This window comes from Pan paniscus, chromosome 11 (genome assembly GCF_029289425.2).
Source record: "Pan paniscus chromosome 11, NHGRI_mPanPan1-v2.0_pri, whole genome shotgun sequence".
NCBI classification, from domain to species: Eukaryota; Metazoa; Chordata; class Mammalia; order Primates; family Hominidae; genus Pan; species Pan paniscus.
This window is the reverse complement of record NC_073260.2, coordinates 118,627,786-118,647,088: the sequence shown is the minus strand read 5'-3', so window position 1 is coordinate 118,647,088 and position 19,303 is coordinate 118,627,786. Positions and strand designations below refer to the sequence as shown.

At 35.2% G+C, this 19,303-nt stretch overlaps 1 protein-coding gene across 3 annotated transcripts in view; it reads right to left on the bottom strand.

The window, feature by feature from the left end:
• The window catches only part of BRD10 (bromodomain containing 10), an 86,147-nt gene that overhangs the window by 5,348 nt on the left and 61,496 nt on the right, over positions 1 to 19,303 (bottom strand). For all 3 annotated transcript variants that reach the window (XM_063594493.1, XM_008977021.6, XM_034967116.3), the window contains 2 exons: positions 4,638 to 4,753; positions 277 to 464 (listed from right to left, as the gene is read on the bottom strand). In XM_063594493.1, the coding sequence (XP_063450563.1) occupies positions 277 to 464; positions 4,638 to 4,753 (304 nt within the window). The remainder of the gene's footprint in view (positions 1 to 276; positions 465 to 4,637; positions 4,754 to 19,303) is intronic.

The window sequence follows — 19,303 nt, the reverse complement described above, 5'->3', positions numbered from 1 at the left end:
CAGTCCTATCTCGACCTCTTGAATAGCTGGGACTACAGGGATGCAACCACCATGCCTGGCTAATTTTTATTTATTTTTTTTGTTGAGATGGGGTCTCGCTATGTTGCCTAGGCTAGTAGAAACTTCTTATAAGGATGTGGACACTACTTCTTCAAAACATAACAGATTTCCCTCATCAATATATTTCATTGACCATATTATCTTTTGCCTTCACAGCAAACAAAAACTTCTCTTTGTGCCTTCAGTGTTGACTTAAAACAAAAGTTTAATGCTTACCCGAATCAAAGTGATCTTTCTCCAGGATATCCAGAGGTTCTGTTGAGTCTATAGACTTACTGATTTCTCCCTTAGGAGAGTCTTTTCCAAGATCTCCTTCACCTTCATCAGTGGTCCATAGTTCTCTATTAAATGTATCATGATCAGGTTGTCTTCTGAAATCATCATAGTCTTTCTTCAGGCGGCTCCTGAAATAAAATGCCCAACATAATAAATAATACATATGCATTAAATTCTTGGAATCTAAACTAACTTTTAACATTTTAAACTACATATGGAAATATTTTTTATTAAGTCACTAGAAATTATGCTTTAATCTTAAGTGTGTCTAAGATGCTTAGTTTAGTCTTGCCAATGCTCAGGAAGACAGAACCTATGGTATAGGCATAAGAAACTTGAAACTTAAAAAATTATATGTATCTGGCCAGGCATGGTGGCTCATGCCTATAATCCTAGCACTTTGGGAGGCCGAGGTAGGCAGACCTCTTGAGCCCAGGAGTTTGAGACCAGCCTGGCCAACAAGGTGAAGCCCTGTCTCTACTAAAAATACAAAAATTAGCCAGGCGTGGTGGTGGGCACCTGTAATCCCAGCTATTCGGGAGGCTGAGGGACGAGAACTGCTTGAACCCAGGAGGTGGAGGTTGCAGTGAGCCAAGATCATGCCACTGCACTCCAGCCTGGGCGACAGAGCGAGACTCCATCTCAAAAAAAAAAAAGAGAAGAAAAGAAAAAAAATTATATATATCTGCAAATTTCAGAATAAAGATTTGAACATACCATCTGATCATCTTTATAAAGGTTGCTGTTAGACCAATTAAATGAGACAACTAATTTTTTTTCTAGCTGCACTGACAGATTAGAGTCTTAAAATTACTAACTATAACACATCTTAAAAGGTCATTTAAAAAAGTTTAAGCCAGAAATTCTAAGCACCAGTATCTATTTTTGTGACTATTATACAGAGAGTAACAAATCTATCACTTAATCCTGGGAGTAATTGTATCTAAACCTTTCAATCTTAATAGAAATATTTTAAAAAATTACGCCTAGGAAAACAAAGCTGAAAAGTAATCTTTCACAGAGATCTTTTTCATATAAAAACATAATAGCTTTATTTCTGAGAAACTAGAGATGGAAACATGGTATTTTAGAGATCCTTCATTATTCCTTTTGTTTTCAACTAAGTGTTCTACCTTATCCTCAACTTTTACCCTTAGTGTTGTTTATTCAAAAAATAAACATTAACATATGTTCTCCATTTCCTTCTTCCTTTCCTTTCCTCCTTCGTCTTGCTCTGTCACCCAGACTGGAGTGGAGTGGCACAATCTCGGCTCACTGCAACCTCTGCCTCCCAGGTTCAAGCAGTTCTCCTGCCTCAGCCTCCTGAGTAGCTGGGATTACAGACGCGCGCCACCACAACTGGCTAATTTTTGTATTTTTAGTAGAGACGGGGTTTCACCATGTTGGCCAAGCTGGTCTCAAATTCCTGACCTCGTGATCTGCCCACCTTGGCCTCCTAAAGTGCTGGGATTACAGGCGTGAACCACTGCGCCTGGCCATGTTCTCCAATTTATTTTTGCTATACATTCTTATTTGTGCACATTAGATTTTAAGTCCTACCTCTGTCACTTACTAGTTGTAAGACTTTCAATTTTAACTTAGTTTTTTGAGACAGGGTCTCGCTTTGTCGCCAGGCTGGAGTACAAGTGGCACAATCTTGGCTCACTGTAACCTCCACCTCCCAGGATCAAGCAATGCACCCACCTCAGCCTCCTGAGTAGCTGGGACCACAGGCATGCACCACCATACCTGGCTAATGTTTGTATTTTTTGTACAGACACAGTTGCACCATATTGCCCAGGCTTTAAATTTTTTATTTATTTATTTTTTTTGAGACGGAGTCTCACTCTGTTGCCCAGGCTGGAGTGCAGTGGCGCGATCACAGCTCACTGCAAGCTCCGCCTCCTGGGTTCATGCCATTCTCCTGCTTCAGCCTCCTGAGTAGCTGGGACTACAGGTGCCCGCCACCACACCCGGCTAATTTTTTGTGTTTTTAGTAGAGACGGGGTTTCACCATGTTAGCCAGGATGGTCTTGATCTCCTGACCTCGTGATCTGCCTGCCTCGGCCTCCCAAAGTGGCTTTTAATTTTCAAAACATTAAAATTCCTTAATTTTCTAAGCATCAGTTTACTTATTACAAATGAGAATAATAATAGTACTTACCTCTCAGTATGTGTGGCACATAAATATTCAACAAATGTTAGTTAATAATTGCTTTCAGTTTATGTAGGTTTTCAATTATTGTTAAGGGTTTTATGGAAGCACATGAGGGCTGTGAAAGGTATTAGAATGGGTTACCAAATGATAATCATAAAATGAATTTCCCTTTCAATCTATAAGATTGGAATGAAAAAATATCTATGTGGGGATAGTATAAAGTTCTCCTCCCTTCTCACTCTCAGTAACCTTCTCGGTCTCAGTTAATGGCTTTACTTCTTATTTCAAGAAAAATTGAGGCAATCAGAAGAGAACTTTCACATGCTCACACCTCATCTGCAACTCACCCTAATGTATATTCCTATTCTCCATCTCCCTACCTAAGCTAACACCTCCATTTAAATGCATCCTCTTACCTAATCAAGGATAACACTCTACCAAATGTCCCTTCCTTTACCTGAATCCATTTTTTGTCTACTAAATCATTTCCATAAGTACACAAACATGTTATTCTATCACACAAACGACAACAACAAAACACACTCTCTTAACCTCTTTTCCTTCCAGATACTGCTCCATTTCTCTATTCCACCTTATAGCAAAACTCCATGAAAGAGGACTCTTCCATTTCTCTCCCCTAATTCTCCTGAATAGACTTCTAAGACTTTTATCCACTCTTCTACTACCACAGCTCACCAAGGTCATTAATATGATCCTCATGTTGCCAAATGAAATAATAAATTCTTATTTCTCATTTCCTCAACCCATCATGAGCAGCCCTCCTTTATGAAACATTTTCTTTACCTGGTTTCCAAAACACTTCTCTTCCTTGACTATCTTCCTGTTTTACTGAGCACTCCTTCAAAGTCTCTTCTACTGAGTCCTACTCATCTTGGCCACTTCTGCATGCTGGAAGGTCTAATGCTCGCTTTTCTTTCCTTCTCTATCTATGCTCATATACTAAGTGATTTCTACCAGCCTTATGTCTTTAAATACAATCAAGATGCTGACAGCTCCCAAATTTGTACCTCCAGACTCCCTTGAACTCAGACTCCTATACTGAACTGCCTATTCAATAACACCAATTAGATGTCTAAAGAGCATATCAAAGTTAACATGTTCAAATCCAACTCTTCAATCCCCTCTACCTCTCAAATTTGCTACTCCTTGAGTTTCCCCTATCTCAGTTAATGGCAATTCCATTATTCCAGTTGTTTAGACCAAAAATAGTGGGTATCATCTTTTTCATTCCTCACTTTCTCTCATACTCCACATATCCAATCCTTAAGCAAATTCTACCAATCCTACTTTCAGGGTATATCCAGAATCCAGCCACTCCTTGGTATCTGCACTGCTACTATCCTAGTCCAAGCCTCTACCATTTTTCTCCTGGATTACTGCTATAGTATACTGGTTTCCCTGCTTTCATCTTTGTCCTATTACATTTATCTCCACCCAACAGAGTGATTGCTTTAAAACATAAATCAAATCATGTCCCTTCCCTGCTTAAAACCCTTCAATGGCTTCTCACCTCACTCAGTGTAAAAACTCCAATTCTTAAAGATCTACATGATCTGGCTTCCTTCCTCCTTACCTCTCTGACTCTTGCCTGTTACCACATTTCTCTTCACTCGCTCTGCTCTGGTTACACTTGCCTCTTTGCATCTCCACTAAATGCCAAACATGCTATCAACTCTAGGGCTTTAGTACCTTCTATTCCCTCTGCTTTCCCCTCAGAAATCCACAGAGCTCCCTTCCTCATTTCTTTAAGGTCTCTGTTCAAACACCAACTCATCAGGGAAGCTTTCCCTGACATCTGATTAAAGAGTAACCTTCATCCTGCCCAAATCAGCCATTTCTTAACCCCCTTACCTTGCTTTATTTTTCTTCACAGCACTTTTTTTTGCCATCTGACATTTGAGTGTGTTTTTTTCCATGAGAATGTAAGTCACAGAGTGGAGACTTTGTTTAGTCAACAATATTTTCTCAGGGCTTAGAAAGAGCCTTGCACACAGTGGGCAGTCAAAAATATCTGCCGAATTACAAATGACTGGAAAACTACTAAATGATTCCAGGACATCATCCAAAAATTGTAAATTAAGGACCATAAAATAAGTAAAACAGATTATAACGTTAAAATTACCTGTTTCTTTGGAAAGCCTTCATTAACTTTGGTTCCCATGGCAACAATTCATTTAAAAGACGTATCAATGTACTATGTAATTCTTTTACAGCTTGCCTCCGATGATACCATTTTCCCTAAAAACAATGTTTAAAGTAAATCCCTTAGATTTATTCTAAAAGTAAATGTCAAAACTTATTTTCTGAGTAAAACACAAAAACGCCAATACTTCATAAAAACGTATTTCTTCTTCAGAAGCTTGCAGAAAGGGGGAAAATATCCTGTAATAAATTTTATTCAATATATGTAACAATTCTCAATTCTACCAGAGAAATCTGAAACCTGTTTCATCCAACTGGAAGATAAAAATTTAAAAAATGTTTTAAAATTGCATCAATTGTAAATGTTTTAATAAATCATTTGTTAAATATACGTAAAAATACAAACATTTATATAAATTCATTAAGTAAGTATGACATGGGTCATTTCAGTAAAGTTACTGTAATTTTCCCAAAGACTGGGGAAAAGGGAGAAAAGGTAGGTTTGTTATCATGTCTAAAAGCAGTCTTTTTAACAAACTTCCTAGGAAATTTTACGATTATTTTATTTTACAATGTTTCTAGCCCAGAAAAGCAACCAAGCAGTTACTGTTTTCAATACCCTAATGCTATACTAAGAGTTAATAATTACTGATGTCCTCTCAATTTGCTAAGTATTAACCTAGGTATTTCACATATATATATATCTAGAGAGAGCTCTAGCATTTACAAAAAGCCTTCTGAGATGTGTGCATTGTTATGTTCACTTTACAAATGATGAAAATAAGGCTCACAGAGATTAAATGACTTGCTTAAGGTCCTATAACTTAAACCCGTATCTGCCTGATTCTGAAGTCCAAGCTCTTAGAACCACATCACTACCTCTTAAAAAGTACATCACATGAATTCAATCTGACACAGGCTATAGAAACCTCTAGAAGATACACCTCACCTGTATATATAAAATTATTCGAATAACATAGGAACAATAAATTTATAGCTGCTAAGCCACAGTATATACCTATTATTACCATCACCTACTGTTACATAATCATGTTGGGTTTTTTTTTTGTAATGGCTTTGAGATATAATTCACACATCACACAATCCACGTGTTTTCTTTCTAACAAAAGATACATAATTATATACGTTATGGGTCACATTTAACATGCATAAACTTAGATTTTGTCCTATAGCAACTGTTGAGTCCATTTGCATATAAGTAGAACACTAAGGTGGAAAAATTACCACTATCTAGAGCAAAAACTATTACAAACATGTGCATAAATTTCCCAATATATATAAGGAGATATATATATATATATATATGACCTTCAAATTTGTCATGAAAATTTTAGTCACATATAAACCTGTGTGACGAACAGTACAGTTTTACAAAAAATATTCTGTGCTTTAAACCAGCAGAATGTTTATGCACATAAACAGGTAAATTTCTACCTCTGAGGTTTTTATATCTTAGAAGAGGAATTGCTTACTAGAAGAGTAGGAAGATATGAGATTATATATGTGCATGTGCATGTAATGAATATGGAACCTAGGCTCACGACTAATTCTTGTTTCTTAATGGTATGATGAATCAAAGAATTAAGAAAAAAAATTCAAGAAAAGTAATTTTTATTTCATATATTAATCTAGATAGGCCTCTTTCTTGTTAAATGTGTTCTAAAGTACACAAAGGACCCAAGTTAAAAATGAGCTACACCTTACAAGTTTATTTTTCTCAAAGAAATGTTATAAAAGTGCTTATTTTAAGCCACGAACACAAAACTATTAAATGATACATTATAAAATTGAACAGGAAGTAACTTTCATCTAGAAAAAGTGAACTTAAAATAGAAATTCGGAAGACTTGTAACCAACATTCTTCCACTTCTCAACTATTTGGCTTCAAAAAGTCAAATGGTGAGAGTGGAAGTAAATCTTTCCTAAGTTAAACAGAGAAGAAAGAGGAAAGACATGAGAGTAGGGAGACTATACTCTTTGTGGCAGAACTAACTGGAAAACTGTTCAAAGGCTAGGGAACACCAGGCATGCTGAATTCCTCACCGGGAGTTACAGGAGAAAAATGACAGTTGTAGAGTTACTCTGGGCAGTATGACTGCTGCCTGGATTAGCAAGTGGTAGTGTGGTGGGGGATGCAGAAGGACTAGCAGTATTGTGGCACAGAAGACCTTACTTAGGCCTAGGTAGATGAGGCACAGGATGGGGAGACTGGGTAGCTGGGATGTTGTTATTTCAAGATATTTGTCAACTGTATTTCTGCCTCTGTTGAATTACAATATTAATTTTTGTAGAAAAGTTTTTAAAAGATTAGAAAGTTTTTACCTTTTATGTTTATTACTAATCTTAGAAATTTAATCCCACATGGAGAAATATACTACTGAACTAGAAGACTGTATATAAGGAAGGAAGCTTAAATATTATGATCAGAGAACAGACTTCTTTCATACAACTTACCCACTAATCTGTTTTGAAATGTCTGTTATCTTTTAACATTATATGTTTTCTATATGGCCTTCTTCTCTTTCTTTATGTACTTTCAGTCTGGGGTAGTGGTGGTATAGTACTTCATTCATAATTTGAAAATGCTTATTGAATCATTCTATATTTCGAAAACAAACCCAAAAGTTTATTATTTTCATAACACAAATTATAGAAAAGACTGATAAAATGCTTTGTCTAGCAGATACATGTGAATATAATGACCACAACAAAGGGCACCCCTATACCCTGCCATAGAGAATGTGAGTCAAGTTTTTATGTTGCTCAAAAGCATGCAGAGGTTTAAAAAAGTTGAAAATTAACTGTTCTGGGATTGCTATTTGAGGTAAGGTGCTTTAATTACTTAGAGTAAAAGGGAAACTCACACTGCCTGTTTTATGTATCATCTGCTTTGGTCAAAACATGGTGCTTATAACCCCAATCAAATTAAAATAATGACACTGTCCCTTTCTACTTAGTAGTGTTCTCAGAGTTGCATGGTATACAATGAAATTAATGTAAAGAGAAGAAAAGTTATATAAAAGAAATGAGATGATAATCTGCCTTATCTTGGGTCTAATATAAAAATCTCCTTAAAAATCAAGCAAATATTTATTGAACTTTAAATTAGGTCATTAACTAAAAGCTACTAATAGCTTTTCTGATTGATCAACTTTATTCATATACACGGACAAGGGAAAAACAAAGAACAATGATCATGTTTCATCTCGGATGAAATTATTAAAGTTGAAAGGAAACTAAAAGGGCATTTATTTTCTAGAAGAAAATGGTCTAAAGTTATACAGGGAAGTACAGTTGACCCTATGTATCCAACCACAGATATAAAATAATTTGGAAGAAAAAAAATGAATGGTTGTGTCTACACTAAACACATACAGACTTTTCTTTCTTGTCATTATTCCCTAGACAATATAGTATAACCAGTATTTAAATCACATTTACATTGTAGTAGATATTATAAGTAATACAGAGATGATTTAAAGTCTACAGGAGGATGTGTGTAGGTTATACATAAAGACTACACCATTTTATATAAGGCACTCGAACGTACATGGATTTTGGTATGAAGGTGGGGTCCTGGAACCAATCTCCCAAGGATACTGAGACACAACTGTATGTGCCGACAGAAGCAGCCATTAGACTAGAATTCTACACTCTAAATACTAACGTCTAATCTCCTTCCACTATACAATGCTGTATTTCTTGGACCCCACAAAGACAATTCCTAAAGAAGACATAGATTATCTTGTGTAAGTACCTATATTTACATGTAGGTATCTCTGTATTATAAGAATTAAAATCTCTAAGACTTATTTTAACTTTTAAAATTACAATAATAATTAAAATTATAATGACCTAAAGTTAAGAGTGAATTAAAAGCAAAACAGCAAGTTCTTCTGTCTTCAAACACAAAGACAGAATGTGGATGTAATAAAAATCAGAAAGGTTCTTAAGACTCTTTCTCGATACTGATTAATACAGAAACAAAGATAAAAATGGCAGATAGATAATTTAGTAAAAGATCATTTGTGGAGCAGTGCTATGACTTTTTCTAATAAAAATATATTTAATAAGCTTTATGCATCTAATTTTAGTTCTGACTTTCCTTTATAAACAAGTATGTGAACACAGGGATAAATTAACTGTTTCCATGTTAGAATTTTCACTATTTTCATAGGCAAACAATACTTTCTAAGAGAATCTCAATGCATTACATGAATTTCATAATTCAAATATTTACTGAAGGTCACTTTATAAAGGGACAAGTAGTATTTTTCTTTTATGAATCAACAAAAGTATGAATTTCAAGTGTACATTATGGAACCAAAGACATACAATATAATTTAAATTTGAAGCTTACCTTTCATGCTTTCTCATCCAATGTCCACGGCAGCTGCAGATTGCCAGCTCCCTTTCCATAAGATGGCCCAACTACCAAACACTGGAGGTTTTATAACCCCACAGGGATTGCTACAACAAGGAACTGGTCTATGGTCACAAGATTAAGTCCTTCATTATATCATGCAGTTTTATAAGTCTTTGAATGTAAAAGATTAATAACTTAAGGAATCATAAAGGAAAATAAAAAATAACTTACAAAACTACACAATATTGTAAAAAGAAAAGCTGCATCTCTATGTATGTGAAATGAGTCGGGAGGGAAACTTACCTCACAACTAAAGAACAACTGCATTCTGCTACAGTAATCTGGGATGGGTATGACAGCACCAGCATAACACTGGCTGGAGTGTGGCAAGGAGAGGGAGTTGGCAATCTACTGATGCTGGGGACATTGGATACCTAAAAAGGAAAAAAAGAGGGACATAAATAAATTCTATATTAAATGTCTCATAACAACAAATATATTTTGCACACTTTAATTTAGATACTTTGTACATTAAACTTAGGTGAAAGTCACTTGTTTATACAAGCCATACAGTTACTTACATAGATTTTTCTTGTAATATTATATCTAAACAAAACAGGTATCGGCAGTCATATGAAGAAAAAATTAAAATCATATAAAAATATACAAAGAATGCTTTTTAAAATGGAGATGGTATTATTGTGGAGATAACATTTTTATTAAAAAGAACAGTACAAAACATATACAACAAAAGTATGAATGCTTTTTTCCTCTATGCTTTTATTTACAAATATGTTGTTAGATCACAGACACATGAAGCACAGAACATTTTTTGTTACAAGTTTAATTCTTGTCACAAACATAAATTCTGTGGTAGAGAAGGTATTAAATATCAATATATTATGCTTTTCTTTTTTTTTTTTTTTTTTTTGGAGACAGGGTCTTGCTCTGTTGCCCAGGCTGGAGTGCAGAGGTACGATGTCGGCTCATGGCAACCTCCACCTCCTGGGTTCAAGCAATTCTCCTGCCTCAGTCTCCCTAGTAGCTAGAATTACAGATGCCTGCCACCACGCCCAACTAATTTTAAATTTTTGTTTTCTCAGTAGAGATGAGGCTTCACCATATTGACCAGGCTGGTCTTGAACTCCTGACCTCAAGTGATCCACCTGCCTTGGCCTCCTGAAGTAGTGGGATTACAGGCACGAGCCACTGCGCCCAGCCATATTATGTTTTTTAATTAAAACGCAAATACCTTTTAGAAAAGCTAAATGGATCCCTACAAAAAGAAGTCTTATTTAAGGGTCTCGTGCTCTACTGACTGAGTTAGCTGGGCACTAAAAGATGTCTCATTTAAAATCACTAACTATATCCAAAGGTATAATCTAAACTCACATGAATAAAAACAGTATATAATAAACTGTAACTAAGTATTTTAATAAACTAATTATTTGACATTCTCCTTAGTCTAAGTACTATTACATGAAAAGGTAATACTATATTCAATAAGTATTTACCTATTTTTCTTACTGCTTACCTACAGAAACTACCACCATACTAACATATTCCTGCATATTCACAGTTTTGGGGGTAAAACATCATGTTAATCATGTTGGTACACAGTCCCTGAAAAAGTGCTATTTTGACAGTATAATACATATAAATATGAAAAAAGTTAAAAAGTACTTTAACACTGACAGAAGCTCTAACATGAACTATTATATATGCTATTATTTTCTCTTGATACTCTTACCAATTTTTACTTAAGACTAGGAGAAAAGGAACGCGTTTGTACTTTAAAGGCATCCCACACTGAATACATTGAATAGTATATCCAACATTTCCATTATGTTTCTAAATTAGCATTTAAATAGAAAGCATGAAGGCAAACTACAACAATAACAATAATGATAACATTGCAAGTTTCTCTGTCTTCCAGCTTTGTAGAGGGGGAAAAACTGGGTGACAGGTCACATTCCTGGTAAGGTAGTTCACTATCACCGGGGAAGAAAATCTAACAATATATATTTAAGAGACAATGTGCTACCATTTTCATTTACAAAGAATGAACCGTGGACTAGAAATTAACCACTGGTTGAGTATCTGAATTTGACTGTTTTCAATAAATTGATGTTAAGCCAACAAACTGATGATATTTTAACAGATCCATATATGCTATCAGAAAGATGGGTTCTCAAACAATTCACAGCACAATCTAAACCACAAAGTAATGGGATGTTTATTTGGCATAAGAGGGGCACAAAAAGTTCCAAGTAAGTGAAATTAAGACGGGAAATATTTGAAAAGCAGGGACAGTATCCTACTTACTTTTATTTTTTCATATTCTCTCACAACACCTAACTCTGACAGAAAAGGCCCACAGTAAGTGTTCCACTACATAAGCACATTTCTCATGTAACTGAGGTTTCTTCCTTAGATACAAAAGGTTATTTAAAAATTGATTAAAATGTTCCTAAAATATAAGTCTTTCAGATTTTCTGACAATATAATGAATATAATCTAACTTGATGACTTGGGTCATCATTATGAACGAGTTATTTTGTTAGTTTTAAACTCCTAAGACCTGCTTTTACATATTTTTTTCAATTGTTTTTTTAAAAAATTATTCATTAGCCGGGCATGGGGGCTTATGCTTATAGTCGCAGCATTTTGGGAGGCAGAGGAAGGTAAATCACTTAAGCCAAAGAGTTCGAGACTAGTCTGGGAAACATGGCAAAACCCTGTCTCTACAAAATATCCAAAGATTAGCCGGCCATGGTAGTGTGCACCTGTAGTCCCAGCTACTGGGGAGGCTGAGGTGGGAGGACTGCTTGAGCCTGGAGGTGGAGGTTGCAGTGAGCCAAAATCACACTACTGCACTCTTGCCTGGGTGACAGAGTGAGACCCTGTCTCAAAAACAAATAAATAAATAATTTATCAGTGTTTCATGCTGTCAGTAAATCTGCCTTAAACATCTCCTGTCCTAATTAAAAGCAGCTGCTACTACTTATTAGAATTACATCTTAAAGAACTGGTTTCCCATAAGGTCTTTCTATTTTAAAGTAGTGGAACATCCACATGTGTACTCTGTGCTCTCTATTTAGGCTCCTTTGTGCTCTCTGCTGGATTCTGGGTTAATTTTCCTTCAATATATAATGTATAATTTTTTTCCTTTCTCTACAGAGTCTAGTAAGATGCTAAGAAAGTTTTATTAATATTCAGTCCATTCAGTTTTGACATAATTTCCCAACTCACAAAAGGCACTGAATTAAAGTCTTTCCAAAGATTTTTATATCTTCTATAATACAAAAACTAAGAATGATGTAAAGCTCATTTTTTTACCTTAACCTTCATAGATTTAAATTCAATTTTCCAGAACCATGGAAGGTAGTAATCAAACTGTTAAACAGAAGACAATACAAATTTATTGGGACTTTGAAAAATGTTTGACATTTAAATTACTTATATTTGAATAAGGGTATGTGATACGTGACTGAAAAAGGTTTAGGCCAGGTGCGGTGGCAATCATGCCTGTAATCCCAGCACTTTGGGAGGCTGAGGTGGGTGGATCACAAGGTCAGGAGTTCGACACCAGCCTGGCAAATATAGTGAACCCCTGTCTCTATTAAAAATACAAAAATATGCTGGGTGTGGTGGCACGTGCCTGTAGTTCCAACTGCTCAGGAGGCTGAGGCAGGAGAATCACTTCAACCCGGAGGCGCAGGTTGCAGTGAGCCGAGATCATGCCACTACACTCTAGCCTGGGTGATAGAGCAAGACTCTGCCTCAAAAAAAAAAAAAAAAAGGGTTTAAAGCAAATTATAAAAGACACACTAGCCTGTAATCCCAGCACTCTGGGAGGCCGAGGCGGGTGGATCACCTGAGGTCAGGGGTTCGAGACCAGCCTGGCCAATATGGTGAAACCATCTCTACTAAAAGTACAAAAATTAGCTGGGCGTGGTGGCACATGCCTGTAATCCCAGCTACTAGGGAGGCTGAGGCAGGAGAATCGCTTGAACCTGGGAGGCAGAGGTTGCAGTGAGCCGAGATCATGCCACTGCACTCCAGCCTAGGCAAATGAACAAGACTCCGTTTCCAAAAAAAAGAAAAGAAAAAGAAAAAGAAACACTAGAAAGCTCTTGACTACAGAAGGATCTGTACTTAGGTCAACTCCTCTGAAACTCAACTCTGTGCTGGGATATATGGAATATACAGCATTAACTCCCTGCCTGATGTAAAAACAATGTACAATCTTTCTTTGGAAGAGAGAGGTTTTCAAACATTGTTTTCATGCAACTTTCCCTGATGGGATTCAAACCATCAAGCCAAACTGCACTAAGTAGAAACAGTGAGCACTGTAAACCAAAGTTAAAATCTAGTTCTTAGTTGTGCAGAGTAGAATATGAATGAAGATAATGCATTCTCAAATAATTCAGTGACTACAGTCAACTGAAGCTTTGTTTGCCTTACCAGTCATATATGTCTGGTTCACATTTCCTATCATCTAGGTCCCCTTTTTCATTATTATTCTGAACATGTCAGTTAACATTTGATTCTCCATAAAATTCATGTTATTTGCCCTTCTACCCTACTCCCAAACAACATATTAATATAAACATGTAATTAAGGGAAGTGAGCAAATGTCTATGGTGTCTGGTGACTTATGAATAAACAGCTTGAAAATAAAAGATTAAATATTTTATAAAAGGACAGGGGCTAGCCCAACCAACCCTAATTAAAAATAAAAATTTTAGCACTTTGGGAGGCTAAGGCAGGAGGATCAATTGAGCCCAGGAGTTTGAGACCAGCCTGGGTAACACAGCAAGACCTTATCTCTACCAAAAGATACAAAAATTAGCCAGGTGTGGTGGTTTGAGCCTTTAGTCCCAGCTTCTCTCAAGGCTGAGGTGGGAGAATCACTTAAGCCCAGAAGGTCAAGGCTGCAGTGAGCTAGCTATGATCGTGCCACTGCACTCCAGCCTGGGTGACAGAGCAAGGAGCCCCTATCTTAAAAATAATAAAAATAAATTAAAATAAATAAATATTTTAACCCACAGGTTGAGGATAAAATCTTACTCTGTAAGTGAATTCCTTGATGATAGGAACTTAGTTTTAATCTCTGGATTCCTACCAAGTTCCTGGTACTATACACAGCACATAGAAGACATTCAGAAAATAGTTACCTAATAAATAAGGCTAGAATCTGTAACTAAGCAGGTGAAAAGCACATTTTATCTGTTGTGCAACATTTCCAAAAGGTCATTTTAATTTTTAAAAGACTTAGTGTAACTATTTAAAGGTAGATTGATTTTCTCCCACAGCTGAGATAGTTTTCAGTTTTGTTAACCATTAACGAGTTTACCAGAAGATCTAGAATAAAAAACATATCGTACACATGATGTGACTGTTAAAACCCTAAATAAAACTAATTTTAAGAATAATTTAGAGATTATTACAACCAAAGCCATGAAGTAAAGTAATTAGGGCTTACTGAGAACTCTGAATATACTTAAAGCTCCTTATACTGTAGTACAATAGATTTTGTATTCTAAACAGCTGGCTATAAAATAATATTAAAAATATTGACTTGATACCTCACTGAGAAAATGGGACATGAAATGGAGAGAAGAGGGAAAATTCCATTATCCTTCAATATAATAGAATAAAATTTATTTTTTACAGGTGTTAGAAAATAAGATTAATGCACAATAATTTCTTTGCCTCATATCAGTATTCATACAGTGAAAGCCGTTATTAATGTTATAAAACCACTTATTATACGTAGTTTTATAACATAATTAACACACTACTATTACATGTGTAATAAGTGGTTTTATAACATATGTAGTTTTATAACATTATTTTATAACATTACTTGTCAATATTTTTCCATTTACTTATGTTATCATTCCTTACAATATCTTCAGTTAAGAACATATCACATCATATTTCTAAAACTGAATAAAGAAAATACATATATAACCATATTGTTTGTAACTTATTTCCTATACTAAGGGAAGCTAAGGTCAAGAATCTTTCTTAATCATCGATGGAATCACGAAGGGTAAAGGTTAACATAGACATTCACAAGTTCCATCAAGTACAAGTCTTAATTAGAAGTACATTATGTAATAGAATTCTCTCTATGATGGGATCTGGTATTATGATTTCAGTGATTTCTACCTAACTTTCAAAACATCAACTTGTTTTCTCTCCAAGTAAGTTGGCAGCAGTGGACAGAATGAAAGAATAAGGCCCTTAGCAAATACAGGCTTTTACCAGGGTTTTACCACCTCAGCACAACTGACATTTGGGACAAGACAGTTCTTTGTTGTGGAGAAATGTCTGTGCATTGTAGGATCATTACGGTGTAGGATGTTCAGCAGCAACATTGGTTTCAATCCATTAAATGCCAGTGCCACTTCTTCAACTATGACAATCAATGTGTCCTAGGGAAGGGGAGCAAAATCATTCCTGATTGATAACCACTGGCTTATACAGAACTATGTGACCAAAAAACTGGGGGAGTTAGCATCTCTGATCTAAGCTTCTGACTTCTCTAATATTCAGTCTAGCTAATGTACACCCTTTGGTTAGGTAAGAGAAGTATTATTATTGTATTCTGAATTTACCTTATTTTAAGAACATAATAAAGATTAATTTTATCCATTACTTGAAATTTCTTTAATTCTTTTTAACATACCTTTTTACATACTGTAATCATTATGTACATATTATTTTGTATGTCTTTTTGTTTTGAGATAGTCTTGCTCTGTCGCCCAGGCTGGAGTGCACTGGTACAATCTTGAGCGCAGTGGTGCGATCTTGGCTCACTGCAGCCTCTGCCTCCCTGGTTCAAGCAATTCTCCTGCCTCAGCCTCCCGAGTAGCTGGGATTACAGGCACGCGCCACTATAGCCTGGCTAATTTTTGTATTTTTAGGAGAGACAGGGTTTCACCATGTTAGCCAGGCTGGTCTCGAACTCCCAACCTTGTGATCCGCCCACCTTGGCCTCCCAAAGTGCCGGGATTACAGGTGTGAGCCACCGCGCCTGGCCTATTGTGCATGTTCTTAAAACTTAACTTTTCACAAATATTTCCGTATTGTAAAAATGATCTACCAATTTTGCTAGCTATGTAACAGTGTGTTAATATTGCTTGGTTAGTCATCTCGCTACTGCTGGACATATGGATTGTTTCCAAATTTCCACTACTAGGGCTGGTCTGCTAAATACATCCTCGTGTACATTACTTTTGGGGGTAGGGAGGACAAATGGGGAGAACAAAAGTTAAGTTCCAAATAGCATCACAGGATCAAAGCAAACAGGCGGTTGTGCTCAATATGTATAGCTTTCCTTACATATTGATTATAAAATTTAGAAGTAAATAAAATCTTAGATCTTACTCAATGTTAGGGGCTTATCTGATAAAAGATGTATTAGAAAAGATGTGGTCTTACATTTAAAATTTAATTATCAATATTTGTAAGACTTTCATTTATCATCACATAACCCAGAAGAGGTTTTTTTCCTTATAAATAACATATTTATTGCAAAATTTTCACTTTTCCTCATACCCAATCTCTACAAGGGTCTTTCCTTAATTGAAAAAGACTGAAACTTCTTTGAAAATCAGAACTATGATACAGAACATAAAGGGCATTAAACAAATATGAGGGAAAAGGGGATTATATGAAAAACTTAGAAATATAAGTTTGGCGAAATCTTCCAATTTTTATTATTTAGAAAGCAATACTGTCTAACAAATTTCAAGTACAATAAGATCAGGTAAAGTTATCAATATCTTAGCTCTATCTTTCAGGAAAACTAATAAATTTTCTACATTAACAGAGGTATTTTTTAAATAATTAAGCAAAATGCAAATTTTATCTGCTAACTAAAACCACAAAAATAAAAACAAAATGTTCTGATTTCTTCTTTAGATCATGAAAGAATGCTATCATGTAAATAATGATGAGAAAGCAAAAACTAAAGGGCTTTGTCAAACTACGTATTTATCTCACGCAGAGGTCTCACTTTTAACAAATACCTGGTAGGTAAAAATTAAGTTCAGTACCACAGGATCTGAAGGACGATGAGGACTTTTTGGACTTAACCCCTAAATGGAGTGATGGGATCAAGTGAACTGCGTATAAATTTCAGAAAATTACAGCATTTTTCTCTTCACATTAACCATAAACAAAATTAGTTGCTTTGCAAGAATGAGTAAACAATCTAAATTTTAAAACACTACGTCTTCCAGTACAATGAGTAGTTCAATGACAAAACCTCTAAAAGGTTAAAAAGACTTTGTTATGTAAACATAAAGCTGCTCTAAAAAATAAAGTTTACTAATTAAAAACAAAAAAACTTTTAAAATGGAATGTTTACCTGAGTGAAAAAATGGGACCATTCTTCCCTGCTGCTTTTCTACTTTGGTAGGAAATACTATCTGGAAAGTCCCTGCAGAGAAGCCTCCTGATGCAGCTAGGTGTTTGTATTATATGAATCCATGTTAAATCCTCTATCACACGTGTAATGTCTATCTTTAGTAATGACACTTATAATTTATAAAAAGAAATATTTTATAAATATATTTCCAAAATATTATAATGGAATATATCTTGTTACTGGAGCCATTATCATAGATAATGAATGTTGATAATAAAAGAATTGTTTTGACTCCAGATACTTAGTTTTGACAGTGAAATACTCTTATGAAGATCAGTATTAATACTTCAATCGTCTGACAATAGTGAAGGAAGGCTTCCTATATATAACAATATAACAATATTGTTATTCATAACGATGACCCTCAAGTCATAAAGAAAAGGTTAAATTGTGTTTAGTACAAGGAGTCAGGGAAGTTTTTCCATTAAAATTGTTTTAGTATCAAAGGTTTACATTTCAGTTATCTAGAAATTCAGTTAAGTGGAACACCTTACTCCCAAATGATGCTAAACTGGCAGCAAACATACATAACATATAACATAACGTAACATAACATAACGTAACATACATTACATAACATAAACATTCAATAAAGTTAATTCCTAGAATATCTATCACAATCAATATTAGCTTTTGTAAAAAATAAGGAACAATAGATGCAAACTTTTATTGTCTATTTGCTTTATGCTATGTGGCTGTTTCATTGGTTAAGATAGTCTGTTCATGTAAACAATCTTTTAAACAGTTTAAATTAAGGAGAAAGAGCTCTTATGTTAGTAATCTCAGTAAGATTATCCCTGCTAAGTACAGTTCCAAGAATTTCTACTTTTTGAAGGGTGGAAAACATATTTTAAAACTAATATGCAAACATCAGGGGGCATGGACAAGTTAAAAGTTTAGAGATACAAATCAAATCAACTAAACCCTAGGGTAATCTAAAATTTTCTGATTAACATGCCCTCAAGGAATACAATGTCAAATATTTGTAGTTTATGCTTTCTTCTTCTGTTTTTTTGAGTCAGGCTCTGGTTCTGTTGCCCAGGATGGAATGCAGTGGCATGATCACAGCTCACTGCAGCCTTGACCTCCTGGGCACAAGTGATCCTCCTGCCTCAGTCTCCTTAGAAGCTGGGACTACAGGCATGCACCACCACGCTGAGCTAATTTTTTATTTTTTGTAGAGACGGGGTCTAGCTATGTTGTCCAAGTTGGTCTCGAGCTCCTGGGCTCAAGAAATCCTCCCACCTCAGCCTCCCAAAGTGCTAAATTTATAGGCCTGAGCCACTATGCCTGGCTGTGGTTTATGTTTTCTTTTATTCTTCTTCTACACAGTACCAATGGAAATGAGGTGAATGGCTTTACAGAAGCCTCTAGAATGCTTGCAGAAGTCTTTTTCTCCTATAATATATACCATAAGTACGTAATTCAACTATGCTTATAACTATGCATTAAAAAATGCTCTAATATATAATATGGGAATAAATAAAAGTTATGTTTAACTGTAGCATAAAAAATTGGCAACTTTATTTAACAGAATTGTTTAGAACGAAATATGGACACCTCCCTAAAACAACCTCTGCAAAAAACAGTAACACTCTGATATTTTAAAAAGACTATTCCTTCCCATTAAGGAACAGAATTAGTCCTTTCTGAGCATAAAACATAAAAAAAAAAAAAACCCTCTGGCTACAGAGTAAATGACATTTACATAACATAAATATTTGAGGAATATATCACAGCAGTAAATTTTAATCAAACAGATGGTCTTCCACATCAAGAGACTACCTATACACCTAAAGTGTATACGTATAAA